Source organism: Hydra viridissima, unplaced genomic scaffold, assembly GCF_058129835.1.
Source record: "Hydra viridissima isolate aposymbiotic clone 2 unplaced genomic scaffold, HvirCarnegie_v1 scaffold_6, whole genome shotgun sequence".
NCBI classification, from domain to species: Eukaryota; Metazoa; Cnidaria; class Hydrozoa; order Anthoathecata; family Hydridae; genus Hydra; species Hydra viridissima.
The window spans coordinates 15,608,459-15,632,864 of NW_028324305.1; the positions used below are offsets into that span (position 1 = coordinate 15,608,459).

General features: G+C 29.3%; 2 protein-coding genes and 1 pseudogene across 3 annotated transcripts; 1 reads left to right on the plus strand and 2 right to left on the minus strand.

Annotated features, from left to right (window-relative positions):
• The first annotated feature begins 574 nt into the window (after positions 1-574).
• On the plus strand, positions 575-4,886 carry LOC145190115 (prostaglandin E synthase 3-like). Its single transcript, XM_090091874.1, has 6 exons — positions 575-900; positions 1,207-1,326; positions 1,490-1,553; positions 3,819-3,917; positions 4,263-4,428; positions 4,554-4,886. Coding segments are annotated over exons 1-6 (507 nt in total). The 5' UTR covers positions 575-898; the 3' UTR covers positions 4,610-4,886.
• Positions 4,887-11,007: 6,121 nt separating this feature from the next.
• Positions 11,008-24,268, minus strand: LOC145190090 (uncharacterized). Its single transcript, XM_090090259.1, has 9 exons — positions 24,073-24,268; positions 23,277-23,356; positions 21,630-21,684; positions 14,137-14,246; positions 13,696-13,793; positions 13,379-13,469; positions 12,584-13,239; positions 12,340-12,431; positions 11,008-12,244 (listed from the first exon to the last, which is right to left on the minus strand). Exons 1-9 carry the CDS (start codon positions 24,182-24,184, stop codon positions 11,793-11,795), a joined length of 1,746 nt encoding a protein of 581 aa, XP_089946385.1. The 5' UTR covers positions 24,185-24,268; the 3' UTR covers positions 11,008-11,792.
• On the minus strand, positions 15,590-18,037 carry LOC149887220 (zinc finger protein 862-like; annotated as a pseudogene). The gene is made up of 3 exons (XR_016453312.1): positions 17,662-18,037; positions 17,198-17,474; positions 15,590-16,968 (listed from the first exon to the last, which is right to left on the minus strand). The product of XR_016453312.1 is annotated as a zinc finger protein 862-like (transcript).
• Positions 24,269-24,406: the final 138 nt, after the last annotated feature.

The window sequence follows — 24,406 nt, forward strand, 5'->3', positions numbered from 1 at the left end:
ACTTTTATCTAATCGCAAACTTCAAAAGGCTAATCGGTAACTTAGAATTATGGAAGCTTGAGTATATTATATAAAACTTGATTAGAGAAATGCTTGTTTATTCTCGTTCCTCCCTCTACTCCTCCCCTTCCCCCTCTCCCTCCCCTTTCCCCCTTCAAACAACACTAAAATTTTCAATTAAGAATCTGAATTTAGAAACCACTTGCCCTTTAATATTAACTTTTTTCCATTTTAGAGTAACTAAATTCTGATTATTAATGTTTTAAACCACGATACGTTTTGTATACTTCATAATGGAGTGAAATGAATCAAATTTGATATGGATAGTGATAGTATACTATTGAATATATAGATACTTCATTTTAAAAAAGAAAATAAAAGGTAAAGAAAAAATTGTATTGGACGGCTGGTTAAGCAAGGACACGTCAATTAAACAAATTCTAAAAATGTGAATGCCTTTTTTTTCCTGTGTTCAACATTTTTAAACTTAAAACCCAGAATTATTTCAAGTATTAGAATCTTTTCAAGTATTTTCAAGATTTGAATTTGATTCTGTTTCATTTATTCCTCTCAGTATTTTGTTTATCAATTGTTCGACAGTGGCAGTGTGTGTTAGAAAGCATGGCAGGAGAAGATTCATCAATGTAGACAAGTTTCCCTAGTTTTAACATTTTCCCGCCTAATTTGTAACAGAATCACCTGATTTATATTTCACTGGAATTGTGATCAAATGCGCATTATCTGATTGGTAGGAAAACAACCAACGTTTGGGTAGTCGAGCAAAAACAATGTGGTTAGTCCTAACTGGAAGCTTCCATCACTTTCCTTTTGATCTGTTGAAGGATATATAACTGAGTTCGCTGGAGAACTAGGTTACCTTTACTGGATTTTTGTTGAAATGTATGTATCAGTTAAAAAATTCTTTTATACCGTTACCTCAAACTATCTTATTCTCTTTTTTAAAAATACTTTAAAAACTTAAATAAAACTTTAATCACAAATTTATTAAAGTTAATTAAAAGTTATTAAAACTGCTATTTCACATTTGGTATATATTTGTACAAATCGAAACATTGAATGTTCTTACATTTTCATTAACATATTACATTTGCATTAAAATAATATATTTACTTTTAAACATTTCACAAGTTAAGAAACCTTTTTAGAAATTTTGTCCTTGTATTCTTATTTTAATTTTTAAATTAGGGCTACCACAGTACCATTAGTTTTGTGGGCACAAAGAAAAGATCGTATCCTTGTGAGCATTCAACTTGAAGATGTATCCAGTGAACAGATTTTTGTTGACACGACTAAATTAACTTTCAGGTCTGAGCAATAATGTTTATAGGGTTTGAACACTTTAAATTGGTGACACTGTTACTGGTTTAAGATGTTTTAAAATATTGTTATTATTTAAAACAAAATCTTTATGCAAAATAAGTTGTACAATTACCGGAGTTGATTTTAAAAGTAAATTGCTTATGTTTAGTGGTCAAAGCCATGGAATATCTTATGCAATAGACTTAGAGTTTCATAGTAATATTGTGCCAGAGGTAAGAAATATTTCAGAAATAAATTGAAAAAGTGAAGTTTTGATAACATGTAGCTATGATTAAATTGTTACTTTTGTATTGCTCAGTATCTTTATCAATAATAGCTTAAATTTTCATACAAACAAAATATTACTACATGACAGTAAGACATTTAAAATGTTTTTGGTATAAACATAATATATAAACTTAATAAACATAACATTTAGTTGATTTGTCTTCTATTTAAACTCTTACCAGATGCTGTTGTCAAGGAGTGAAAAGTATTTATATTCACATAAACTTTAAAGTATTTAATATATTCGAGTTATTTCTAGAAAATGACCTTGAGGCTTTTGGAGCAATATTATTGTCCTCTTCTCAAAAGACTTGTAAAAGCTTAGATCTTTGAGTGAAGTGCTGGTTACTTTTTCTTCATTTGATTAAGTTGTGTGATTTATCTTGGAAAATGTTAATATTGTTTAAAAGTTAATATTGTTTAAAAGTAGAAACGATTGTATTGCTCTTATTCTCAAGAATATAGGCTCATTAAAAAAATAATAAAAACAAACCTCATACTTCAGTTTGTAAAAAATAAATTACTCAGCCTAGATTCTATTAAAGTAACTAGTTACAAAATCTGTTACTTAATTACTAATTTTTAGTTTTATTCACTAGTCTTTTTCTAGGGAATGATGGAAATTTAAAAGACTCTAAAGAAAGAATCACTTTACTATACCTTGTTTCTCTTTCTTCTTTCTCTTCTTTCTCTTCTTTCTCTTTCTTCTTCAAAAGAATATTCTACTTTTTAGACTTGCACAACAGTTTATAAAAAGCTTAATTTTCTAGATGCAAACAAAATACTTCTTTAACAGAATTTAGTTTACATGTTTTTCTTTTAAAAGGGTGATTGAAAATCTATTATTTCATCAACATTGATAAAATATTCCTTTTAATGAATCTTTTTGCATTATCTTGTTTTTATAGATAAAATTTGAATTAAGGAATAATTATTTAATGAAATAAAAGTTTCTCTCCAAACACTTCTGTGTAGTTCAAAATCCTTTAACGTTCTATGCAAAAAAAAGAGAGAGAATTCAGATTGAAAATTTTCTTCTTTAGATATCAGTTGTACAATTAAATAATATGCTGGAAAAAAAAAGAATTGATGTTCTTCATGGTCTTAGCTAATTCTATTCACAATAATTCACCTATTGTACCAATCACACCATCATACAAGCTTTTGTTTTAGTATGTGTTGTTTAGCTATATTTCATGGCATTATTTCATGATAAAAGATGTTTATATTAAATAGGCAGTAATCCTTTGTGAAAAATAATTTCCATTTGGTACTACACTTCCTCTTGATCCTTCTTTAACATAATGCTCAAGCTATTGATAGTATAAGGTTGGTCTGTTCCTCCATTCCTTTCAGTTCTCTCTCATGTTCTTCTTGGTAAGCTTTCTCATCCTTAGTTTGTGCTCTTAATAATCTTCATTTCATGTATTCTAATTACCCCCCAATAAAATTACAAAGTGAACATAAAGAGTTGCAAACAAAGCAAATTGAATTGCTTACTTTTTAACTTGTATTCTAACACCACTTGATCTCATTCTGTTCACATTATCACTTACTTGTATTTTGCAAGTTGTCTAATTTTAGTGGTGTCAATTCTTTTTTGTATAGATTCATCTAACAGACTTCTTGCTGTGAAAAGACTTTTTCTCTTCTCTCAAAAATTCAGGAAACCAAAAATTCTTTGGTTTTCCTGAATTTTTGTTTTTTTGGTTTGTTTTTTACTTTGTTAAAAGTAAACGTTGTTGAGTATACAGCAGCAGCTGTGCTCATGCTAGTTTTAAAAATACAGTTACAATCTTGCACATACTGCTACTCTTTTCATAATTTAGTTGTTTTTTTTTATTGAAGAAAGATTTTTACAAGTAAATATCAAGTATTTAAAAGATTTATGTGCCAGCAGCTTTTACGTTTGCCTTCATAGTTAGCAAAAAGTTTTTAAATCTTTTTGCTCTGAAAAGCCCACTAAAAATATTTAACAAAGAGGGCGTTAGTTTTGTAATGTTTTTTAAACTGTTTTTTAAACTGTTTTTTTTTTTTTCAAAATGCCTACCTCAACTCTACCAAAAGATAAGATAACAGTGTTTTTATAGAAAATGTTGAAAAGTAGTTATAATTTTCCAGTCTAAACAATAAATATTAGAGTAACATAACTATGCTAACTAAATGTTCTTTATTATCATAGAGTACGAAGTTTTACAAATTTTTTTTAGGAATCCAAACAGCGTAAAGGTGGTCGGGAATTCTATTTTGATCTTAAAAAAAAAGAAATTGGCCCATTTTGGCCAAGATTATTAAAAGATAAAGCTAAGGTAATATTCCTTCAAAAATATTATTGAATAATTTTTAAATTATATTCTCTGTGTTGTTAGTAATGTTATTTCTCTTCATTATTTATTGTCTAATGTTCTCTGCATCATGTGTTGCTAATTTTCTCTGTGTTATGTATTGTCTAATGTTCTCTGCGTTATTTATTGTCATGTGTTATTTGATGTTCTCTGCATTATGTATTGCCATGTGTTGTCTAATGTTCTCTACGTTATGTATTGCCATGTGTTGTCTGATGTTCTCTATGTTATGTATTGTCATATGTTGTCTGATGTTCTCTGTATTTTAATTGAGATTTTTTATAAAATCAGATAAAAATTTTATTCTAGCATGCAAATATCAAAATCGATTTTAACAGGTGGAAAGATGAAGATGAATCTGATGATGATACTAGTCGCTTTGATAATGGAAACTTAGAAGATATGATGCAACAAATGGGAAGCACTTCTCTAGATCCTGCTGAAATGGATGATTCAGAAGACAGTGATGATGAAGGTGAATAAAGTTTTATTAAAAAGAAGTTGGGTGTTTTTGCTGTTTACTGCAAATAACATTAGTTAAAAGAATAAGAAAGCATAATTACTTTTAAAATTTAGATTGATGTAAAATTGTTGTTTTAGGAATACCAGATTTAGAAGATGATTCAGGAAAGAAACAGGAAGAAGGAACACAATGAACCTCAAAATCAAGTAAAATAATCGATAACTTGGAGTCTGCTTCGTTTAAATATGGATTTATATATTAAAATGTTTTTCTTAGGAACTTGTTGAAATTTCATGTCTATAAAATTTTCTTTGTCGTTAATTACAATCCCATTTTTTTCAACTTTTCAGCTGAATTCTTTATGAATAATAGTTTTTAAGTTCCTTTTGCTTATTATGCATGTATATATCCGTTAACGAAATCCTGTAAATAGTTTTTCGATAAAATGTCCTTTATTTTGGTCATTAGGACGAGTGAAATTTTTTCTCTCTCACCCAAATTCTTAGTTTTGTTTCATCCAGTGACTTTTAGTGTTAAAGATTTGCTAATCTGACCTCTCCATATCACTTTTGAAAAAGATTCTGTTTGAAATTAAAGAACTATGCTGTGTCATACTCAGTAGGCTAAAGATGATCAAGAGCAAGTATTTTTGTTATTATATAAATTAAATATTTCCCTTAACACTATTTAAATGAATCCACACTGACCAAGTGATATGAAGTCATAATCCTATCTTCATTCTCGCACTGCATTTAAAACACTGCTCAACTAAATTTGATGGATACGCTCTTTATTTAGACTTGGAAATAAGAGCACTTAAAAAACTTAAATGACATCAATCTTAACCCTCCGTCGGGCGCAATATGCGTATTAGGTTGCTGTTCCTAACAACTCATAAACTATACTAAGTAATCACTGACCTTTATAAAGATGTATATAAAAATAATATTAAATTTTTTATGAAAAAAGTCAGTCTAATGATAAAGTACTGAGTAATACTACAATTTAAGTAATAAAACAAAAAAAAATCTAGTTTCAAAATAACCATATAAATAATACTAAACATCACGACTTTTCAAAATATTCCATTTGTAAGCACTGATCTCAAACATAACTGGATAGCGTATTCAATTGCCTTTTTCAAAAAAAAATTGAAGCTAAAATTGGCCTCCCAAGATGGCGGTGATCGATGTACATTTTATAAGGCTTTTTACAGAAATATTAAAGAAAATAGAGTTTTGAAAAAAAAAACTAGACTATGAAATAAAGTTTTAATGACTTTAGAGAAATGAAATGGTTTCTTAAAAAATCAGACAATTAAAGTAATTATTTAGATACTAAGGTACAAAATATTCGATATACTTTTTAAGTGCAATTTACGATTAAATAATATTTATGCATAATCTATGTACCTTTTAGTTCTTAGTTACCTAATGCAGTGTGTTAGAAGGTTGATAACATAACTGTATGGTAAGCGGCAGTGGTGTCTACTTATAGTTTTGACAAATTTTATATTTTCAATTTTTGTAGCAAGATACCAGATATGTACATGTTGCATGAACTATTAGCTGAGTGCTGTGAGTACACACAACTCAGGGGTTCCTTCTAAGATTATTTAATACATATATGTAATTAATCGATAGTATTTAATAAAAATATTAAGTACAAAGTATCATTTTTTAATATATGTTATTTTACTTATATATTATTCTTTGTAATATTTCAGCTCTCAATCATTGAGTCAATTGTTTTTAACTTGTTATTCAAAACAAATCATTAAGGGAATGTTTTGATAACATATATTTTGTATGTTATCAAACATTATCAACATTATGTATCTTATCAAAAAATTTATGGTACGTAAATTTGCAATAAACTATCTGCATTAAATGTTGGAATGCATTAGTACTTTCTTATCATTTTGAACAAACCAGTTTTTTAAAATTCAAAGACAGAGGAGGTTTAATTAAACCAACTAAAAGTGTTGCTATCATATGCGAAGAAACTGAAAGATGTTTCCAAAGGTTGCTTGCCTCAATAAATGGCAACCTTCCAAATGAAATAGGAATTCAAAATGCCATTTCTAGTGCTGATTTGAGATCAGTTGATTACTCAAAAATATTTAATGAACAAACATCTCATATGTTTGACTCAGCTATAACTGATAACCATTTATTTGCACTGATTAAACTTATTTCAGAAAACTATGCAAAAATATATCTTTATCACCTGGGTAAAAAACAAACTGCCAAAATAACTGGAAAAAAGCTTAGGAAGCAATTAACAAAACTTATCCTATTCAAAAACCAATCAAAAATATTTTTATGATATGATATGATATGAAATATATATATATATATATATATATATATATATATATATATATATATATATATATATATATATATATATATATATATATAAAATAACTCTAGAAGGAACCTCTGAGTTGTGTGTAATCACAGTGCTCAGCTAATAGTTCATGCAGCATTTATACTTTTTTAGTGCCTATCTGATGAACTAATGCCTAAAAAACATTTTATCTTAAAAATAAAATCAGCTGCCTACCATGCTGTTGTGTTATTAACCTTCTAGCACACAGCATTGGGTAGTTAAGAACTAAAAGGTACATAAATTATATAACAAATGCTAACTATTTGAAACTTGAGATTTCTGCACAAGCGAACAAATACTTTTTCTTTACTTTTATTAAACAAACTAAATTTAAGCAAATTTAAATTAAAGTTTGTACTTAGTTTTACTGAGAATTTTTGTTTTATTATATTTATTCTAAAAAACGAAAAACAGAAAGTTAATATAGAGCAACTTATTGTAAGAATATGTTTTGTTAAATAAAAAAATATTTATATTTGAAATTTATGTAAATATGTAATATTCCGTTATTTTTATGAAAAAAATCTTATGTTAAAACAAAAAAACTAGATTTTTATTAGAAAATTATATATTTATCCATATTTGAGCTTAAGATATGAAACTTGATTATCATCAGTTTTTTAATTTTCATATCACCATTCCTTAATTGCGCCGCCATCTTGGGAGGCCAAAACTGGCTTGAAACATTTTTTTCGTATACGCTATCCAGTTATATTTTAAGATCAGTGTTTGTAAGTCACATTAATGTACTTAAATCATATTTGTTCTTAACTGGATATTTCATGTTCACTTAAATTAATGCATTCGTATAAAGAAAGGCATGGTTGACAGACTAAAACCTGATGACTCCTGCAAAGTGACTGGTGGCATTTTCGACATTCGTATTGAGATAACCTTCTTACACCCGTTTCTAAAGTGCACGTGACACATCTACGTCTTTTTGAAGTTGTAGGAGATTGTGATTTTTCTTGATCAATTCTTGGAAGGAATCTTTGTATCCTAATAATCTTCTTCTCTGTAGGTGTTCCAATACCAATTCAAGTGACAACTCTTTTAGAAAAAATTTTCGTTTTTTTCTCGAGGTTATTCCCATTGTAAATTACTTGCAAATTGATCCCAGCAATATTTAGTATTGAATAGAAAATTACCATAGGCCAACGTCTGGTGTTTCGGCTCACATTATAAGAAGCGCACATTTGATCTGCTACATCAACTCCACACTTAGTTTGATTGTAAAAAGTGATTATTTCCGGTTTCATTTGCTCTCCAGATTGAGGATCAATGGCATCATCATCGTGCAAACTTGAAACTAGAATGACATTCTTTTTTTTGCGCGGGATGTAGGAGACCAAAACTTTATCATTATTAAAACCAAACATGTTTGTGTTTGGTTTTCTACCTTTGACATTTATAAATGCAATTAGTAGCTGTTTTTTGTTTTTTCTGACAGTGCCGACATATGAAAACTTCTTAGTTTTTAATTTATCTTTGAGATCGAAGCTAGTAAACCAGTTATCTGCTGTTATATTCCGACCAGATCCAAATAAAGCTTCAGCCATTCTCATCACCACATCATTTTGTTTGTTGCTAAAATAAAAAGGGCCTTGTGGTTGTTGCCCAGCATAAATTTCTATTTTGACAGTATAAAACATCCTGACATCAACTAGACTATAAAGTTTTATACCGTATTTGTTTGGTTTTGAGGGTATGTATTGCCGAAACTGACATCTATATCGAAATCCCGGAAGTATTTCATCAATAGTAAGATTTTCCCCTGGACTAAAACTTTTCTGACAATTATTGAAAAATGTTTCAAAAATTATTCGAACTGGGGCAAGGCGGTCGTTTTCTTTTCTTTGGTTTCGAGTTCTTCAGTCACCAAAACTAACACAACAAATGTCTTAAACCTTTTGAGAATCATAATAAGACAGAATTTTTCAATGCCATCACCTTCTTTTCCCCAAAGATCTTCTAAACTCATTCGATTTGCTCTCTATACTCCTGCTAAATACAATAGTCCGATGAATGCTTTTACCTCAATTATGTCAGTGGATTTGATATCTCTCTGCCGCACAAACCTATCTTTTACGGAGTCAATATAAATATTTGTGTATGTGACAATCAATTCAATTATATTGTCAGTAAAAATATTATTTCAACATTCATATGGAATTTTGGCATTTTTTACATTACCAATGAATCCTGGTAGATGAATGCAGATGTTGTGTGACTTTCGACGTCGACTTTTTTTTAGTGGTTTAGTTACCCACTCCGTTTTTTTTATCTTTGCCCATAAAAGAGTTTCCTTCTTTGTCATCTTCTGTTTCGTTTACAGATTACTCAGTTTCTGAATTAAGAATGTATTGTTCAACTTCATCTTCAGAGTCAATATCACTTTCTCCTGCAAAATTGTCAATTTGTGCGGGTTCTTCTTCAACTTCTTCCTCAAGTAACTTCCTTAGTTCATCAAAATGAGACGTCATAAAATTTTTCTTTAATAAATAAATTATGACATAATTAAACGCAATGTGCATATTAGGCCATTTGAAGATTTTCTATTTATTTTTATGAAATACGCACAGTTAATTTAATATTAGTAGTTTTAAATGTGCGAAATAAACAAATCTGAAAAAAAAAATTAAAAAATACCTACCTAAATAAAATGACTTAATCGGGCGAAATGAGCCTATCAGAACACGCAGGTCAATTAATACTCTTTACGTTATCTGTAAAGTAACTAAGTGAGAGGGTTTTATAAGTCTTATAAAGACAGGAAATTAATAGAAAGATCTAGATTTAAAAGCGCTCCGGTGTGGAGAAAGTAACAAATGAATGAAACATGTGCCTGTTAGATCAGTTGCGCCCGACGGAGGGTTAAATATGAATAGATTCCACAAGATCGTCTTCTATTTGCGCCTTTAGTGAAGCAAAATCTTTGTAGCTCTTAATCATCAACTTTTTACTATTGCAGTTTTTATTTTAAATTATTCTCTATCGTTTTTTTAATGAAAAGGGCCGTGGAAAGACCGGTTTTTTTTATAATAAATACTTGCGCTACGAGTGTAAACTTAAATTTCATTAAATGTCCGTCTACTATTTGTTGTAATAAATTGTCTCTGAGATCATCCAAAGGCTGGTGTTGATATTTGGAGAGATCTAATTCTTAAATGATCCCTGAAGGTTTCGTATTATAAGAACATTTTAATGAGAGAAATTTTTTAATGTTAAAAAAAAAAACTTTTCTTTTCACTAAGCCCAATATTTTACTTGCGTTTAAGAAATTTAATGGAAACTTTAGAGAAGCCGTAAAAGTCTTAGAAAAGTTGTAAAAATCTTATGAAATTTGAATTTTGAAAAATATTTTTAAAAAATCTATATTTCTTCATCTGCAGAGGAAATTCGAAGAGGGCAACACTCAATTAAAAAATCTTATCCTAAGAAAATTCAGATTGAAATTTTTTTAATGTAAAAACGTTTTCTTAAAATCTGTCTTAATTTTAATATACCTCAGCTTGAATCAAACGGAATCAAAATTCTAAAAAAATTATTTCTGTAACAAATTTTTTCCAAATTTTTTCAGAACTTTTTCAATTTAGTCTCGATCACCCATTTTTAGAACAGAAAATAGAAATACTGGTGGTATTATCTCACCATTGGAACTGACCAATCCAAAAACCATGATCTGCGAGGGATGTTCTGTCAAAGGTACAAACTTGACCTCGCCTGGGCTATCCGAGACCTTCAAAGATGAGATTTTAAGACCGGATTCACTTTAAAATACTTTCTATCCGAAAGGAGGATAGTCGGTGTCTTCTTGAGAATAGATCTGATCTTCTTACATTTTTCACAGATTTTCTGACCAAGAAATTACTTAACTCAAGATCTCAGGGCATGCTTTAATTGTCTTAGCTGGGTTGATCCAGATTCCCACGGACCTCTTTTTGATATTATAAACAGTCCTTCTAGCTACCTTGAACAGTCTCAGAAACTGACATCTCCGCGTAAAGAGCTCTGATAACCTCCAGTTTTTTTATTCGTCATTCTTTTTCATCAAAATTAATTTAAGGGTTTAGTTAAATTTATATTGTCGAGATCTTTTGGCGAAAGTTTTTTTCCGGAATATCGGTACAATCAAAAAACCTCACCAAAGTTGAGCGTCAAATTTTAACACGCGTACGCGTATTTAAACATTTAAAGTTTTGTAAATTATCAGAATGTTTTATTAACAGTATACAAGTTTAAATTTACAATATATACAATATTTAGGCAAAACATATTAAAAATGGCGTGTAGACTACAAATACTGACTATAAATGGTACATCAAATAGTGAATATAATTTACACACAAAATGCACACAACGACGAGTATAATTTAATCACACCTTGGATCTTTTTAAATAAATGGAACGTAAAACGGTAGAAGCGAAGATAATCAAAATGGCATGGAAAAATAATTTGAGTAAGGTGACGAGGACGCAATCGAAAATTTCGTCACAAAATCTGTAATAAAAACATTGATTTAGGTTTGATTTCTATAAAAAGTACATAAGTCAAATGATCAGTAATATTTAAAATCAAAACTTATGAACAAGCACTGGTCACAAAAGTGATCCAAAGTCTCAGTCTTGACAGACCTTAAAGGATAGTTAACTCATTCTAACCCGATATCCAAAAATAACATTTGTCATTGAAGAACGTTTCATATTAAAAATATTGCGCAATAGGAACGACCAAACGACTTCAGTCAAGCTACACGCGAGGCGTGAACAAACTTGCACTCAAGGGTTAAAATTCCATATAAGAGTAAGTTCGCTTAGACCACCGTGATCATTCCGTGCAAGAAAACAAAATATAATTATATAAACTTATAATATACCTCTCTAAAACAAACATCTTAATTTAAACATTTACGTACATAAAATACGAACGGTTAAGTGATTTTACGCTATAGTTTACACTATTTACAGACCAACGCAAAATTTTAGGAGGGGGGCGATTGGATAAGATCTTTTCCGAAAAACTCACTAGGTGTGAATGTTCGACAGAATTGTCTTTCGTTCATATTTTTAGAATTGTCTGGTTTTTCATCTGAAGCAGGAGCAGAGAATAAATCGCCAGATACAAACTTAGCACTTGCCGCTGCAAGCATGTCTAAGTCAGGAGAAGATACGGTCCCTCTTTCTTTTACTTTCGCAGTTTGAGGAGATTTTTTATTAATTTTTGTGTTTGGAGTGGCACTATGTGAAGTTTCATTTAACTTGGACAGCATTGCAGACAGCGGGTTAGAATTTTCATTGTCGTTATCGAAGGAAACAGATAAACGAGAAGTTAATCCTAGCAAACGATCCCGTCGTGTTTGGAGTTCGGCAAGTTTCTTTTCCAGTTTCATATTATCAGATTTCAAATATTGCAAGCAAGATAAGAGCGATGCAACTAAAAATGAGTTTTAAACTTTTTTTTTATTCATATCTATTAATGCAATTTACGTTTTACTTGAAAACATACAATAAATATACACACACACATACCATCAAAATGTTGCGCTTTCGATGTTATAAAATGTATGCTTTCATTCCATTGTTGTTCGAGAAAATCTTGAAAATTGTTTGCGGTTGGTTTTCTAAAATAGAAAGAAACCGTAGAAGAAAAAAAATAAAAAATAAAAAACACGAAATTAAAAACAAAATAAAAAAACTTTGTAAACTAAAATATTTCAAACTGAGTTTCATTATTTGTACAAGTTTTATTAATTCTAACTGATGAGAAGCTTACTGATTAGATACAAACTTTTCCCATGATCCTATTTTACCATTTTCAACAAGATCTATTTGTGATGGCTCGAATAAGGTATTTTTTTCTTTCTTAGTTTCTTCTATTTTCTTTTCTTCTTCGCTTTTCTTTCTTTTCTTTTTAACCAAATGTGCTTTAGAATTGCTCGCGTCAGACGTTTTATTTTGAAAAAAACTATCCTCCTTAGGTTTTCTTTTTTTAACAAAACTTTTGGTTTTTTGAGTTAAAGAATCTTCACTGTGACTTAAGGAAGCAGGTGTCGTAGGTGTGTTTAAAGGAGAGACGATTTTTGACTTTTCTTCATTAAGTAAACCATTTATACTAAACAAATGTCTTGAATTAAAGGAACTGGAATGGGTTGACTCATCATCAGGATTTTTTCTTGCTTTCTTTGGGTCTGCTAAACTAGAAGGACCATCACCTATTGAAGGAGACATTTCATCTACTTTCTCTGAAATGTTAGTAACTGTGTGTAATTCAGATAAACGATGCTTAGAAGATTGCTTATTTTTACTAGCGGAGTCAATCGAATTGGTGCTGGAAGTGCTTTCATTTCTAGAACGAGACTTTGTATCTTTGAAGTGTTTCTTGACATCAGATTCACTAACATAGGTTTGTTGAGAAGTTTGTTGCTTCAGCTGAAAACAAATTCAATTTATGGTTTCTAAACCAAGTTTTTCTTTTCATAGATTTTAAAAATTATTTACAACTTTGACTGAATAAGATTTTCATAAGTCTAAATAATTAAAAAAAAAACCCATAAAAAAAAAAAACAACCTTTTTACAGGAATGATTAGAGCAATAACCCACATACTGAACATTGCCATTGACACTAGCTTCCTCACACAGCAACCTTTTTGATTGAGCACTGAATAAAATTACAATATTAGATGATTGCATAATAAAACACTAATATATAGAAGATGGATGAGCTTAATTCAGAAGAATTTAAAATACTGCAAAAATATATATGCAGAATTGTTGATTTGAGATATGAAAGAATACTCTACAGAGTTATCCTTACTTTTGAAAAACTTCTTTTTATTCAAACTTTTTTATAAAGAATAATTTAGCATAATAACTGTTTTGAATACCATGTGACATGAAAAGATAGTTTGCATCCTACTTTATGACATGTCATACAAGCACCGCCTTTGCTTTCTCGCCCACTATCTTCACAGATGTAACATGACTAGAACATAAAAGTGTATAGATTACTTGTATAAAAATAAAAATACAGCAAAGTACATAAAGCAAAAAACATTTATTTTATAAGAAAGAAAACTTATTTTAATGAATGAAATTATAAAAGCACTTTTGATATTCAACAACACTTCTGTATTTGCTAAAACATTGATTTTCAATTGTAATTTATTGAATAGCTTGATTTATACTATAGTTGTAATTTTTCAACTTGTCTATTTATTTGTAACTCATTCATTGAATTCCCTCTATTTACTCAATTTATTTAACTCAATTATTCAAACAAAAAAAAACAAAGTTTACTTTAAGAGAAACTTTGTTTAGACTTGTACCTTGGAAAATCTCTCGTGGGGAACCGAGGTAAATATTATTGGTTCCATTGTCCCAACATCACCAAATCGTACTTCAGGGATATATAAAGCACAAACAACATGTGCCCAACCTAAAAATGTCAAACCAGCATTAAGAAAAAACATTTAAAAAAACTTTTCAGAAGAGAGATTTTTTAAGTATGAAGAAAAACTACTGATTGAGAATCAACACTACTGTTGTAAAGTTTGGCAGCATAAACTTTTCACTATAAGTTTCCTATTGATATAGGCATAAATCCAAGCAACTCAATTTTCTTTTCCAGAAACAAGTTAAATAAAATTAATGGCCTTGCTGACATTTGTGAGATTATATGGGTCAAAAAGCCAAAGAAACCACAATGAAGATATTGGTTGTAAGAGCATTTACAAGTAGCACAGCAAAAAACCCCCCCTAAATACTTAAAACAGGCTTGGTTGGGAAAGGCGTGCGATCGCACTCTGATCTTGACCACGCATACAATATTTAATTGCGAAAACTTGCCCATGGCTTCATAGATGTTTTGAGAACATTCAAGTATGTTTCCATGTTTGTCCGCATAACAAAAAGTTTTAAAAATACACGCAAAAAAAAAATAACTTTAATCTTTACTAATTAAATGATTTTATATTGGCGAATGCTTTAAAAACGTTCGCTAATATAAATTTATTTTATTTTAATACGTTGACTTATTGTTCGAGCCACACACACACAGATATTTAAAAGATTTAATAAAATGGCAGCGTATAAACTTTTTAATAACATATTTTGATCTATATTGTTAAAAAGTTTTATATATACAGCATATGATATACATATATTGGCTTATACGCTGCCTTTTTATTAAATTCAACTTATTTATGTAATTGTATAACAAGAATATGACAATCAAAGATATCATATATATAATGCTATATATGTTATGTATGTATAATATATATATATATATATATATATATATATATATATATATATATATATATATATATATATATATATATATATATATATAACAGTAGGCAATATTGTTTCGTCCCTCAGGACTCTTTAGTAATGTACATAAATATAAAATTATGTAAGATTAACATTTTATAATAAATTGTTTATCTGTCCGATTCAGATATAGAACTTATATCTTCACTGGTGCAGCTTTCTTCGCTACTATAATCAGTGGCAATGCTAGCATTAGCTGAATCAAGGCAAAAAACTCTTCGCTTATCTAAGAAAATATCCACAGCGTGACTTAAGATATCATCGCGTTCTTGTTGAGTGAAATTCGTGTCATTCCCTGCTATGATTATAGCGTCTTCCATTGTTGAGTGGTTCATCTTTAAACGCCTATCAGTCAAAATCACAGTCAAAATACTGAAAACGCGTTCGACAGCTGAATTAGAACCAGCAATACACATCAGAAGTTCAACTGAAAGACTCAAGTTTGGAAACTTAATTTTATGATTAAGAAAAATATTCTGCCATATTTGCAATGGTGTGAGTGCAATGGTGTACTGCGCATTTATTACAAGTTTTGCAGCTCTCCATTCCGAAAGAACCATTTTAAAATCCATTCCTAATTTTTCTAGAGGGTAAAAAAATTCGTTTAGTAACAAAGATATGCTGGCATCACCATACATGCTGTCTGCTGTCCATACTTGCGGATCTAACCAATCCATTGATTCGAATATGGGATTTAACAGCGAATTAAATCTATCATTTATCAATGGCAGAATGATTTCAATTGCTAATTTTCTTACTTTAATGGCAGAATGAATACATTCACAGTTAAGATTAGCCATATTGTTGAGTTCAATCTCAACAAACTCTGGGTTTGATTTTTTCAATTCATTTCCTTCTTTGAAATACGAAGAAACAAGATTGGTTGAACCATCTTTTTCATTGATTATAAACTTGAGCAAATATGAATCAATAATATTATCAATATCTTCATTGCTTAATTCCGCTAAGCTTACCTTTGTTTTATCCACTGCTGGTTTTAACTCATTCACCATTAACATTTGTTTTTCAAAAACCAATGATAATGGTGATAACTTTTCTAAGATGTCCAAATAACCACAAACCATACATAATAGTCTGTAGTCATGCAACCGTTTGGATAATCCAGAAAGTTTAGCACGCATATCTGCTTTAGTATCGCGATCAGCAAGAGCATTGTCGAAACCCACAATAAGTGAAGGCCAATTATGTAAAAGTTTTGTAAAGCCGCGTCTCCTGTGACTTATAAAGCGCGTTCCAAATATTTTAGGTAAGGTGTAGTATGTAATGTTCAAAGCCTCATTTTAGTTTTCCAGAATTGTGAAATAAATTAAATATGGAAATGTAAAAGCGTTCACACTCTTTATACTGGGAAATATCTTTCACAGCATCTTTTATTGCTAATTCTAAACGATGGTTTACGCAGTGAATTTTTATCAGCCACATTCTATCTTTTTTTAATTGTGTTAACACGCCATTATAAATTCCAAAATTAACGGAAGCTCCGTCGGCTGTAGCGCTTACAAGTTTGTATTTGTAAGCTGACGGAGTTAAAGGAACACTACCGGTTTCAATAAAAATGCTATCAATAGCCTTTTTAATGGTATTGGCACCCATACCACCCAAACTGTTCATATCAAGTAAAGAAACTACAAAACAGGCAGGGGTCCCCTCGCGTTCAACGCGCACAAGAATCAACTCTTTTTCATCCTTTGTTTTTCTAGCCTGAGAACCATCGGAAAGAATGGAGAAAAAGTTTGCTTCATTGACAATTTCAGCAACTTTTTCTTTAATGGCACTGGCAATGCATGAGATATATTCACGTGCTAAAAATTAAATTAAAAAACAATAAAAAAAAGAAAAAAAAGATATAACTAATATTTTTCAAATTTAAAAATCAAATGGATAAATCAAAAGGATAAGACCATTCGGATGTAAAATCTTGAAAAAAAAATTAAACTTTCATTATAATAGTAACGTAACTTTAATTTGATTTTTTCATTTGAATTGTTTTATCAAATTACGAAAAAGAAACTAAACCTAAAAATCAATAACCTGCTTTATTGTTGTCTTTTCCTTCTAAAAGGAGTACACCATTAAGTCTTTGGCATTTGATTAGTGTCTTGAAATGGCTATGTGGCATGCTTGGTTTTAGAGCCATTTTATAGGCTGTTCTAAGCATCTTTAATAGCGCTTCGCGGTTGTCTTGTGTAATAGGTAACGAGTTTTCCATATCGAGGTTAGCAACACAACTACTTCCGGGATCTTCTGAGTTACAATTATCAATCAGCACCGCTAATCTATGGCTTTGCCCTCTAAGATGGCGATCAACCTTTATTATTATTATCAAAGAAAAAATCACGGTTCAAATTAAGCAATTCTCTAAAAAATTTATTCACTTAGTAATATAGTAAATTATAAGATAACTACAATTAAAAGTTATATAATGGAAGAAAAATTATGTTTAAATTATTTCCTGGAGTCAAAAATTGAGAACAAGCTAATTATTTTAATTTTACCTGATACTTTGTCACCACACAAGTTCCCTCCGTAAACGCTGTCAAAGAATTATTCGATACTCCTTTAACTAAAGCATCCGTTAAAATTTCAGTTTTGTTCCTGGCACAAATCTTACACCATATTTTGACAACTAAGCCATTTTCTTCCGTGTATCCAATAACTGATTCTTTCCCCCACGAAAGAAAAGTTTTTAAGTTCTTAGATATTGGTTTACTATCTTTAATTATTTTTGCTTCAGATGTCATTCTTAAAAACTTAAACTTAAATTTACTTATTTCTGTTTTAAATACTAATTAAAATAAAAAAAAAAAAGCCCACTCACTTTTCATAATCAGAGGTAAAGCAGTTCCGCTTCCTCCTCATAATTTATTTTTACCTTTTGAGTTTAATCATAAAAAAACACTTTCATATAGTTTGACGTATTTAAAATTTGATTTTGGTTAGTAAAATAAAAAATAAAAATAAAATTCATTTGGAATGTAATTTGTTTGGATACTGATCATTATAGACCGCTAATTCAGGGGTCTAGCGCATTGCGGAATTGTTTTTAACATTTTTAAAGATACTGCTAAAAACGTTCTAACATTGTCATAGTAACTGAATGATTTAATTGTTTCTTTTGTTTGTCGTACTACAAAGAATTGTATGTAATATTAGGGAGTTTTGTCACGTGACATTTTATCGCTGAAAAAATATATTGTACATTTTTGAAAAACTTCGTTCAAAAAACACAACAAATGATTTTATGTAGGTGTCGAAGAATGAAAACCCACCCATGAAAATAAATAGTATATACGTATATATAGATGTAAGTTTTTTTAGAAAAAGTTGCACTACAATATTTTTTTGGGGACGTCGTTTTGCTTTAGAATTGATAAAGTTATTTAACTTTAAATGTTTCATTTTTGTTTATATACAAGTAAAATAAGCTAATTCTTTCGTCCCCACATAAAAATAGATTCTGCAACTATTTATTTATTATGTCAATCAGTTTTTTTTTTTTTTGGTAGTCTAATAGGGTGGGTTTTTTTGTTTTCTAAGTGGAGATTTTATAAATTTCCCCCATCTTTAGATATTTTATTGTAAACGCAACTTTTTACGCAAGAAAAAAAAAAAGGTAAAAAAATTTTTTTTTCGGTGCCAAACGTTTAACGAGATAATTTAAGGAAATATTTTATAAAATGTATATGAGTTGAAAATATTAAAACACGAATATCTATGGAACCAAATAAGCTACAGGAGTGGTTGAAACCATTTTAAAAATAAAATATATTAAGTAATGAAAAAGATTTACATTGGTTATAAAAATTGCCTAAACTCCCTAGTGATATGTAAAAACAAAACTCAGGCCAACTACGCAAAGCGCGAAATGGTTAAAAAAAGATTGACTTTTTTATTTATTAAATAAATCAACATAAAAGACGAAGTTTATCAATTATTCTAAACTTAATTTATAACAATTTAATCAGGCAGCTTTTAATTTTTGTAAGTGTCTCTCATCGGTCCAGTTAAACTTTTTTGCGCTTGACTATTTTTTGAAATGTTCTCAAAACATCTATGAAGCCGTGGGCAAGTTGTCGCAACTAAATATTGTATGCGTGGTCAAGATCAGAGTGCGATCGCACGCCTTTCCCGACCAAGCCTGACTTAAAATGATTAATAGATTGGAAAACTGTGCAAGGTGGAAATAAAGGAACACACCAAGAAAAATGGACAACAAAAAAGTTTATTACTTCGAGTGTTGCTTATATTGAACATTCACAATTTTGAACAAGTTCCTAGAGTTTATTTTAACAGCTATTTTTTGAATATTTCCCCCCTGGTAATTTTTTACTCACTTTCCTTCTAAAGTTTGAAGTTAAGGATGGCATTTTTGCCATCCTTAAATTAAAACTTTTGAAGGAAAATGAGTAAAAATAATAAAGTTCAAACTTTAACTTAATGTAGATCATTTCTGATATTTAAAATATAAATAGTTTAAAGAAATTTGAATGTTTAGGCATTCGAAATTCTATACATTTAAATGCTATGTACTTTGTGTGTGCATATTTTATAAAGCATATATATTTTTAAAGAGCAAGATGTTGGTAGTGGGACAAAAACATAAAAATGCCCACAAAACTCTGCAAGAAAAACTAATGATTGCATTAGAGCTACTTCAAAATTTTTCTTTGTTGCTGTAAACAGCAGAAAAAGTTCAAGCAAAATGTTCAAAGATTGAAAGAAGCATAAATACAGATTTTACTCAAAATAAAATTGAAGAATACATAATTTCATGTCTTAAACACTTTTTATCTTGTTTTTCTGCCCAATTTGTATGATTTTCATAAACCCTTGGTTGTTTCAAGCACTCGCTATTTTGAACAAATTCTTTGGTCCCTTGTGAGTTCAAAATAACAGACTTTTACTGTATATATATTAGGTTAAATTTATTGGTAATAATTGTTTTTAACCTTTGGACAGTTAGCAGTGAATAATGAGCAAAAAAAGAAGAACTTTTGATATAAATACATAGAAATATGCTAGGGTTTAAAATCACATCTACACATGTTATCAAAATTTGGAGTTTCAAATCATAAAAAAAAGTTAAAGACTCTTAATATACACTTATGTGGATTTATAGTCAGTTTTAACTCAAATTTTGAATTCACTAAATCCAAATACCCCTATTTTGGTGTATGACATATTGCATATTTAAAATCGTACACAATATGTATGTATTAAATACAGATATGATGTTTTCAATATAATGCAATAGGACAAATACATGTTTAAAGACAAAAATCATCAAGTTGAATTATAGATATGTGAATATACTAAAAATTGAAAAAGAAAATGTGATTAAAAAAATAAGTTAAAAAAGAAATAATACAAGTTTTTTTAACTTTGAGCTTTGATGTTTATATTAAAAGTCTTGCAGCTTTTTCTCCTAAGACTTTGACAATCGTAAATGGGTACACACTCTTTGCAGAGTTTTTTGAACAATTTGATGGTTATCAGTAACTTTGCAGGGTGTTATCACATAACCCGATACAAAAAGAAACAAAAAAAGTAAAGCCATCAGAAAAGGTTAAAGAAAAGAACGAGAAGCTATAAAGCAACCCAGTAGCAGTGCAATTATCATGAAAATATATAAACCTATAACATAATGAAATATTCATTTTTCATCACTAGGATAAAAACTTTGATAAACCTTATTACCAGATTTGATCATTTTGGTCACCTCTGGCCCACTGAGCTTTCCTTCAGAAACTATTTTAAAAAAAAAGGGCTAAAAAAAAATTAAAAATATTTCAATTATTACTTTTTTATCCTTTTGTTAGTATATAGTCCTCCACATGACTGCAGAAACACAGTCAGAACTATTTTTGTTACTAACATATTGCTGCTTCTATGGGTTTTTTTAAATTAGGACCAGGTTTATGCAATCTGTCACAATTTAGCCATGATCCATTATAAGATTGAGTTTAATATGGTCAAGAGAAATTAAGTTAAACTGTAAATTTTTTTTCATCTTAAGCTTCAATCATAAACTTTATGAAAAGATCCTCCATATATTCTCCTTAAGTCTTTCATTACCATTTTTTTTTGTTCAGATGTATTATGGCTATGAGTATTACTTAGAAAAACAGCTCTGTGATGAAAATTTTGAAGACTGTACCATTTTATGTTGTCAATACCACTGCTAAAAAATTTAGTATTAAGATTATGTCAAGTACTCCTCTATTACACATCACATCTTTTATGTTTACATAGTTCTCTTTTATGTTAAAGGAAATACTTTATTTCTTTAGTTTTTTTTTTTTCCTATGAAAATAAATTGTAACTCTATAGCAGCTTTATTAAATTGTTAACAATAAATTTATTGTGCAAAAAGATGGTTTCCAAACAAAACAAGAGAATCGACAATAAAAATAATAAACATTTACCAACAATAAATTAAAAAAATGTAAAACAATTAACTCACCTCCATTATCTGTTTTCTTTAGAGCTCCTTCTCTCATCGGACATAGCTCACATTTCTTAAAAGAGAAAAAACAATTTGGTTTAATGAACTTTTTTATGAACTGCTTTTCACTTTGATTTACTTTTGTAAAAGTGTATGGTTTCTACAACCAACAGAACAAACATTGTAGGCCATATGTAAAGGAATATTTCCCAAAGTCATTTTATCTTATGAAATTTTCAATGAAGTGGCACCCCTATCTTATTTTGCTAAAATTTTTAAGTTTAATATGTGTATGTAACTACTCCATGTTCAAAAACCTGAAAACTATTTATAAAGCCTTGAATAGGCAATTGACAAAACTGTATTTGTCATCTTTATCAAACTATTTTGAACTTTGTAAATAACTATTTGATTAACAAACAATCAAAAAGGACTATTAGAGTTAAACTTCTTAAGCATTGAATCTTGACAAATTAAGTCACCTCATTTTGAGCAAATGTTTGAGACGTTTGCAAATATGAAATTGCAAACAAAGCAGTTGTAACTTTAGATAATTTTTAAATAATTATCAATACATATTGTTTTTGTTGTCATTTTGATAGATTACATTTTTAATGGTCCCTTACACCTTTTTCATAATTTTTATCTTTTTACCAATAAAAAATTAGAACAATTAAAGGGTTATTATACATTAAGGTTATATTGTATTTTATATACTCAACAAAATTTTATATATTGATGCAAAGAATTAATTCACAGAACTACTTTTTTTAGTTTTTGAACCTACTTCCTTGCTTGTAACTAAAGCAATAGTTGAAAGATTCAAAAGTATATTAGGCAAAAAAAGGGTCATTCCATGTCAGGTGAATCAAGGCCCCCTAGGCTCCACCATCAAAGTTATATAAATTTACATATATTTTTATATTATTTATAAAAATTGAGTTTTTTTTTTTTAAGAATTGTTTAACATTATTGAGCATACACAATGATTCTTAAATCTAATTTTGACATAATTCTTTTCTGTTACTGTGACTGCAAGAAGTTTGTCATTTTAATGAGTCCTGCTCATTATAGCTAATAGTGCACTAAAAAAGCCCTGTTATGGTATTACTTGTAAAGAGCAAAATGAGGCTGGCAAATCTCTAGCATTTCTCATATCAAAACTAACTACATTTGCATTTTAGAACTCGAGGTATATCATTTTCTTTCAACTTCTTTCTGGTACACTTTAAGTTTAAGAACATCATCTAGAATGCACATGTAAACTTAAGAATTGCTGATGCAAATTTTATTAAGATTTAGCTTGCATAGCTCACTAAATTTAATTGGTGCCAATAAAAACTCTCTGGATCTTACCTCTCTGACATGAAATGACTTAATCATTTAAAAGTAATAATGATGTATATTTTAGTTTTGTCATCTTCAGTATAAGGATCATCATTTTCATAGCAATAATTCATCAAAAATCCATCTAGAATTATATTTAAAATGATCATCAAAATGTCCATTGTCATTTCATTATCAGCTATACAATAGTGACACAAAACATTTGGCTCATTTCATTCAAAATTGCTTTAAGCTTTTTACAAAAACTTCTGAATCTTCTTTGAGTTGCAGCTAGGAAGTGTATACTATTACAAAAACAATTTAAAATGAAAATCTTACCACTCGGGCAAGGCGTTCTTGAGATTGACATTTGCAACAAAACCATGATCCACTTGGAACTTTGTTAATACCATAACAAGCTATGGTTTAAAAAATTTAACAGTGCATGAAGCTTTATCTGTGTGTGTTACATATATATGTATACATATTGAATATAATTTTACTGATTTACATACTGTGTTATAACTCATCCTCATAATTTAAAAAAAGTTGATTCCTCTTTTTAATTGACAATTTTTTTTAAGTACTCTGATTTCTGTATCTTAACTAAAACTTATTCTTTGCTACCTTAGTTGTATCTTCCCTATTATTTTAAAAACAGCTATCAAGTTCTTTATCAAAAACTTGGTTTATTTGGTCTTTTATACTGAATAAACCATCCTTGCCTAACTCACTCTTTAAAACGTTTAGACATTCTTAATTTGTCAATTTCTTTACACCTAAAAAGCTCTGTGCACATTAAAAGGTGCAACAGAATAAAAGAATCTAAATCTAAATTTAGGTAACTCTTTAACAAAAAGTCCGGTAATTTGTTTAACAATTTTAAACTAATGAATTTCATGCCACAATTTGGGGATAACAGCTGGTTCTATCAATAATGACACCATGGGTATTTGTAGGTAATACATAAAAAACCAACTTAATAATGCATATTAGGGCAAATTTTATATCATTAACTTGCTTAAGTATGCTACAAAATTACAATCACATGATGTTAAAGAACTCTAATTTAAATTTAGTTTTAACAGGAAGATAGAGAGGAAAACAAGAATAGTTGGTTTTGTGGAAGACAGACCTTGGTGAACGGCAACGTTGCACCCGGCACCATCGCAGTAAACTAAAGGGTTCTCAGTCCATCCTCTCTCATCCAAACACACGCAACAACCTCCTATCATTTCTCGAACCATTTTTCAGCATATTTACAGCTGCGGTAGAACGGAAGAATTACATGCATCATCGCATTGGCTCAACTTTTTAACACCTGCGACTTCTTTCATAGTCACACCAGTCTAAACTGTCTATCATACGATTAAAATTTTTGAATACGAAAATCAAGTATATTAAATTTGTGTATAAACGGCAATTATATGCGAAAAAGTATAGGAAAATATTTCAGGGTGTCAGACATT

Coding starts and splice junctions, on each gene's coding strand:
- LOC145190115 (XM_090091874.1), top strand. Junction 1,327..1,489: donor ACGACTAAATTAACTTTCAG/GTCTGAGCAATA, acceptor GCTTATGTTTAG/TGGTCAAAGCCATGGAATAT. Junction 1,554..3,818: donor ATAGTAATATTGTGCCAGAG/GTAAGAAATATT, acceptor AATTTTTTTTAG/GAATCCAAACAGCGTAAAGG.
- LOC145190090 (XM_090090259.1), bottom strand. CDS start 24,184: ATGGTTCGAGAAATGATAGGAGGTTGTTGCGTGTGTTTGGATGAGAGA. Junction 14,247..21,629: donor AAAGAAAACAGATAATGGAG/GTGAGTTAATTG, acceptor TGACATTTTTAG/GTTGGGCACATGTTGTTTGT. Junction 13,240..13,378: donor CTAATCATTCCTGTAAAAAG/GTTGTTTTTTTT, acceptor ATTTGTTTTCAG/CTGAAGCAACAAACTTCTCA.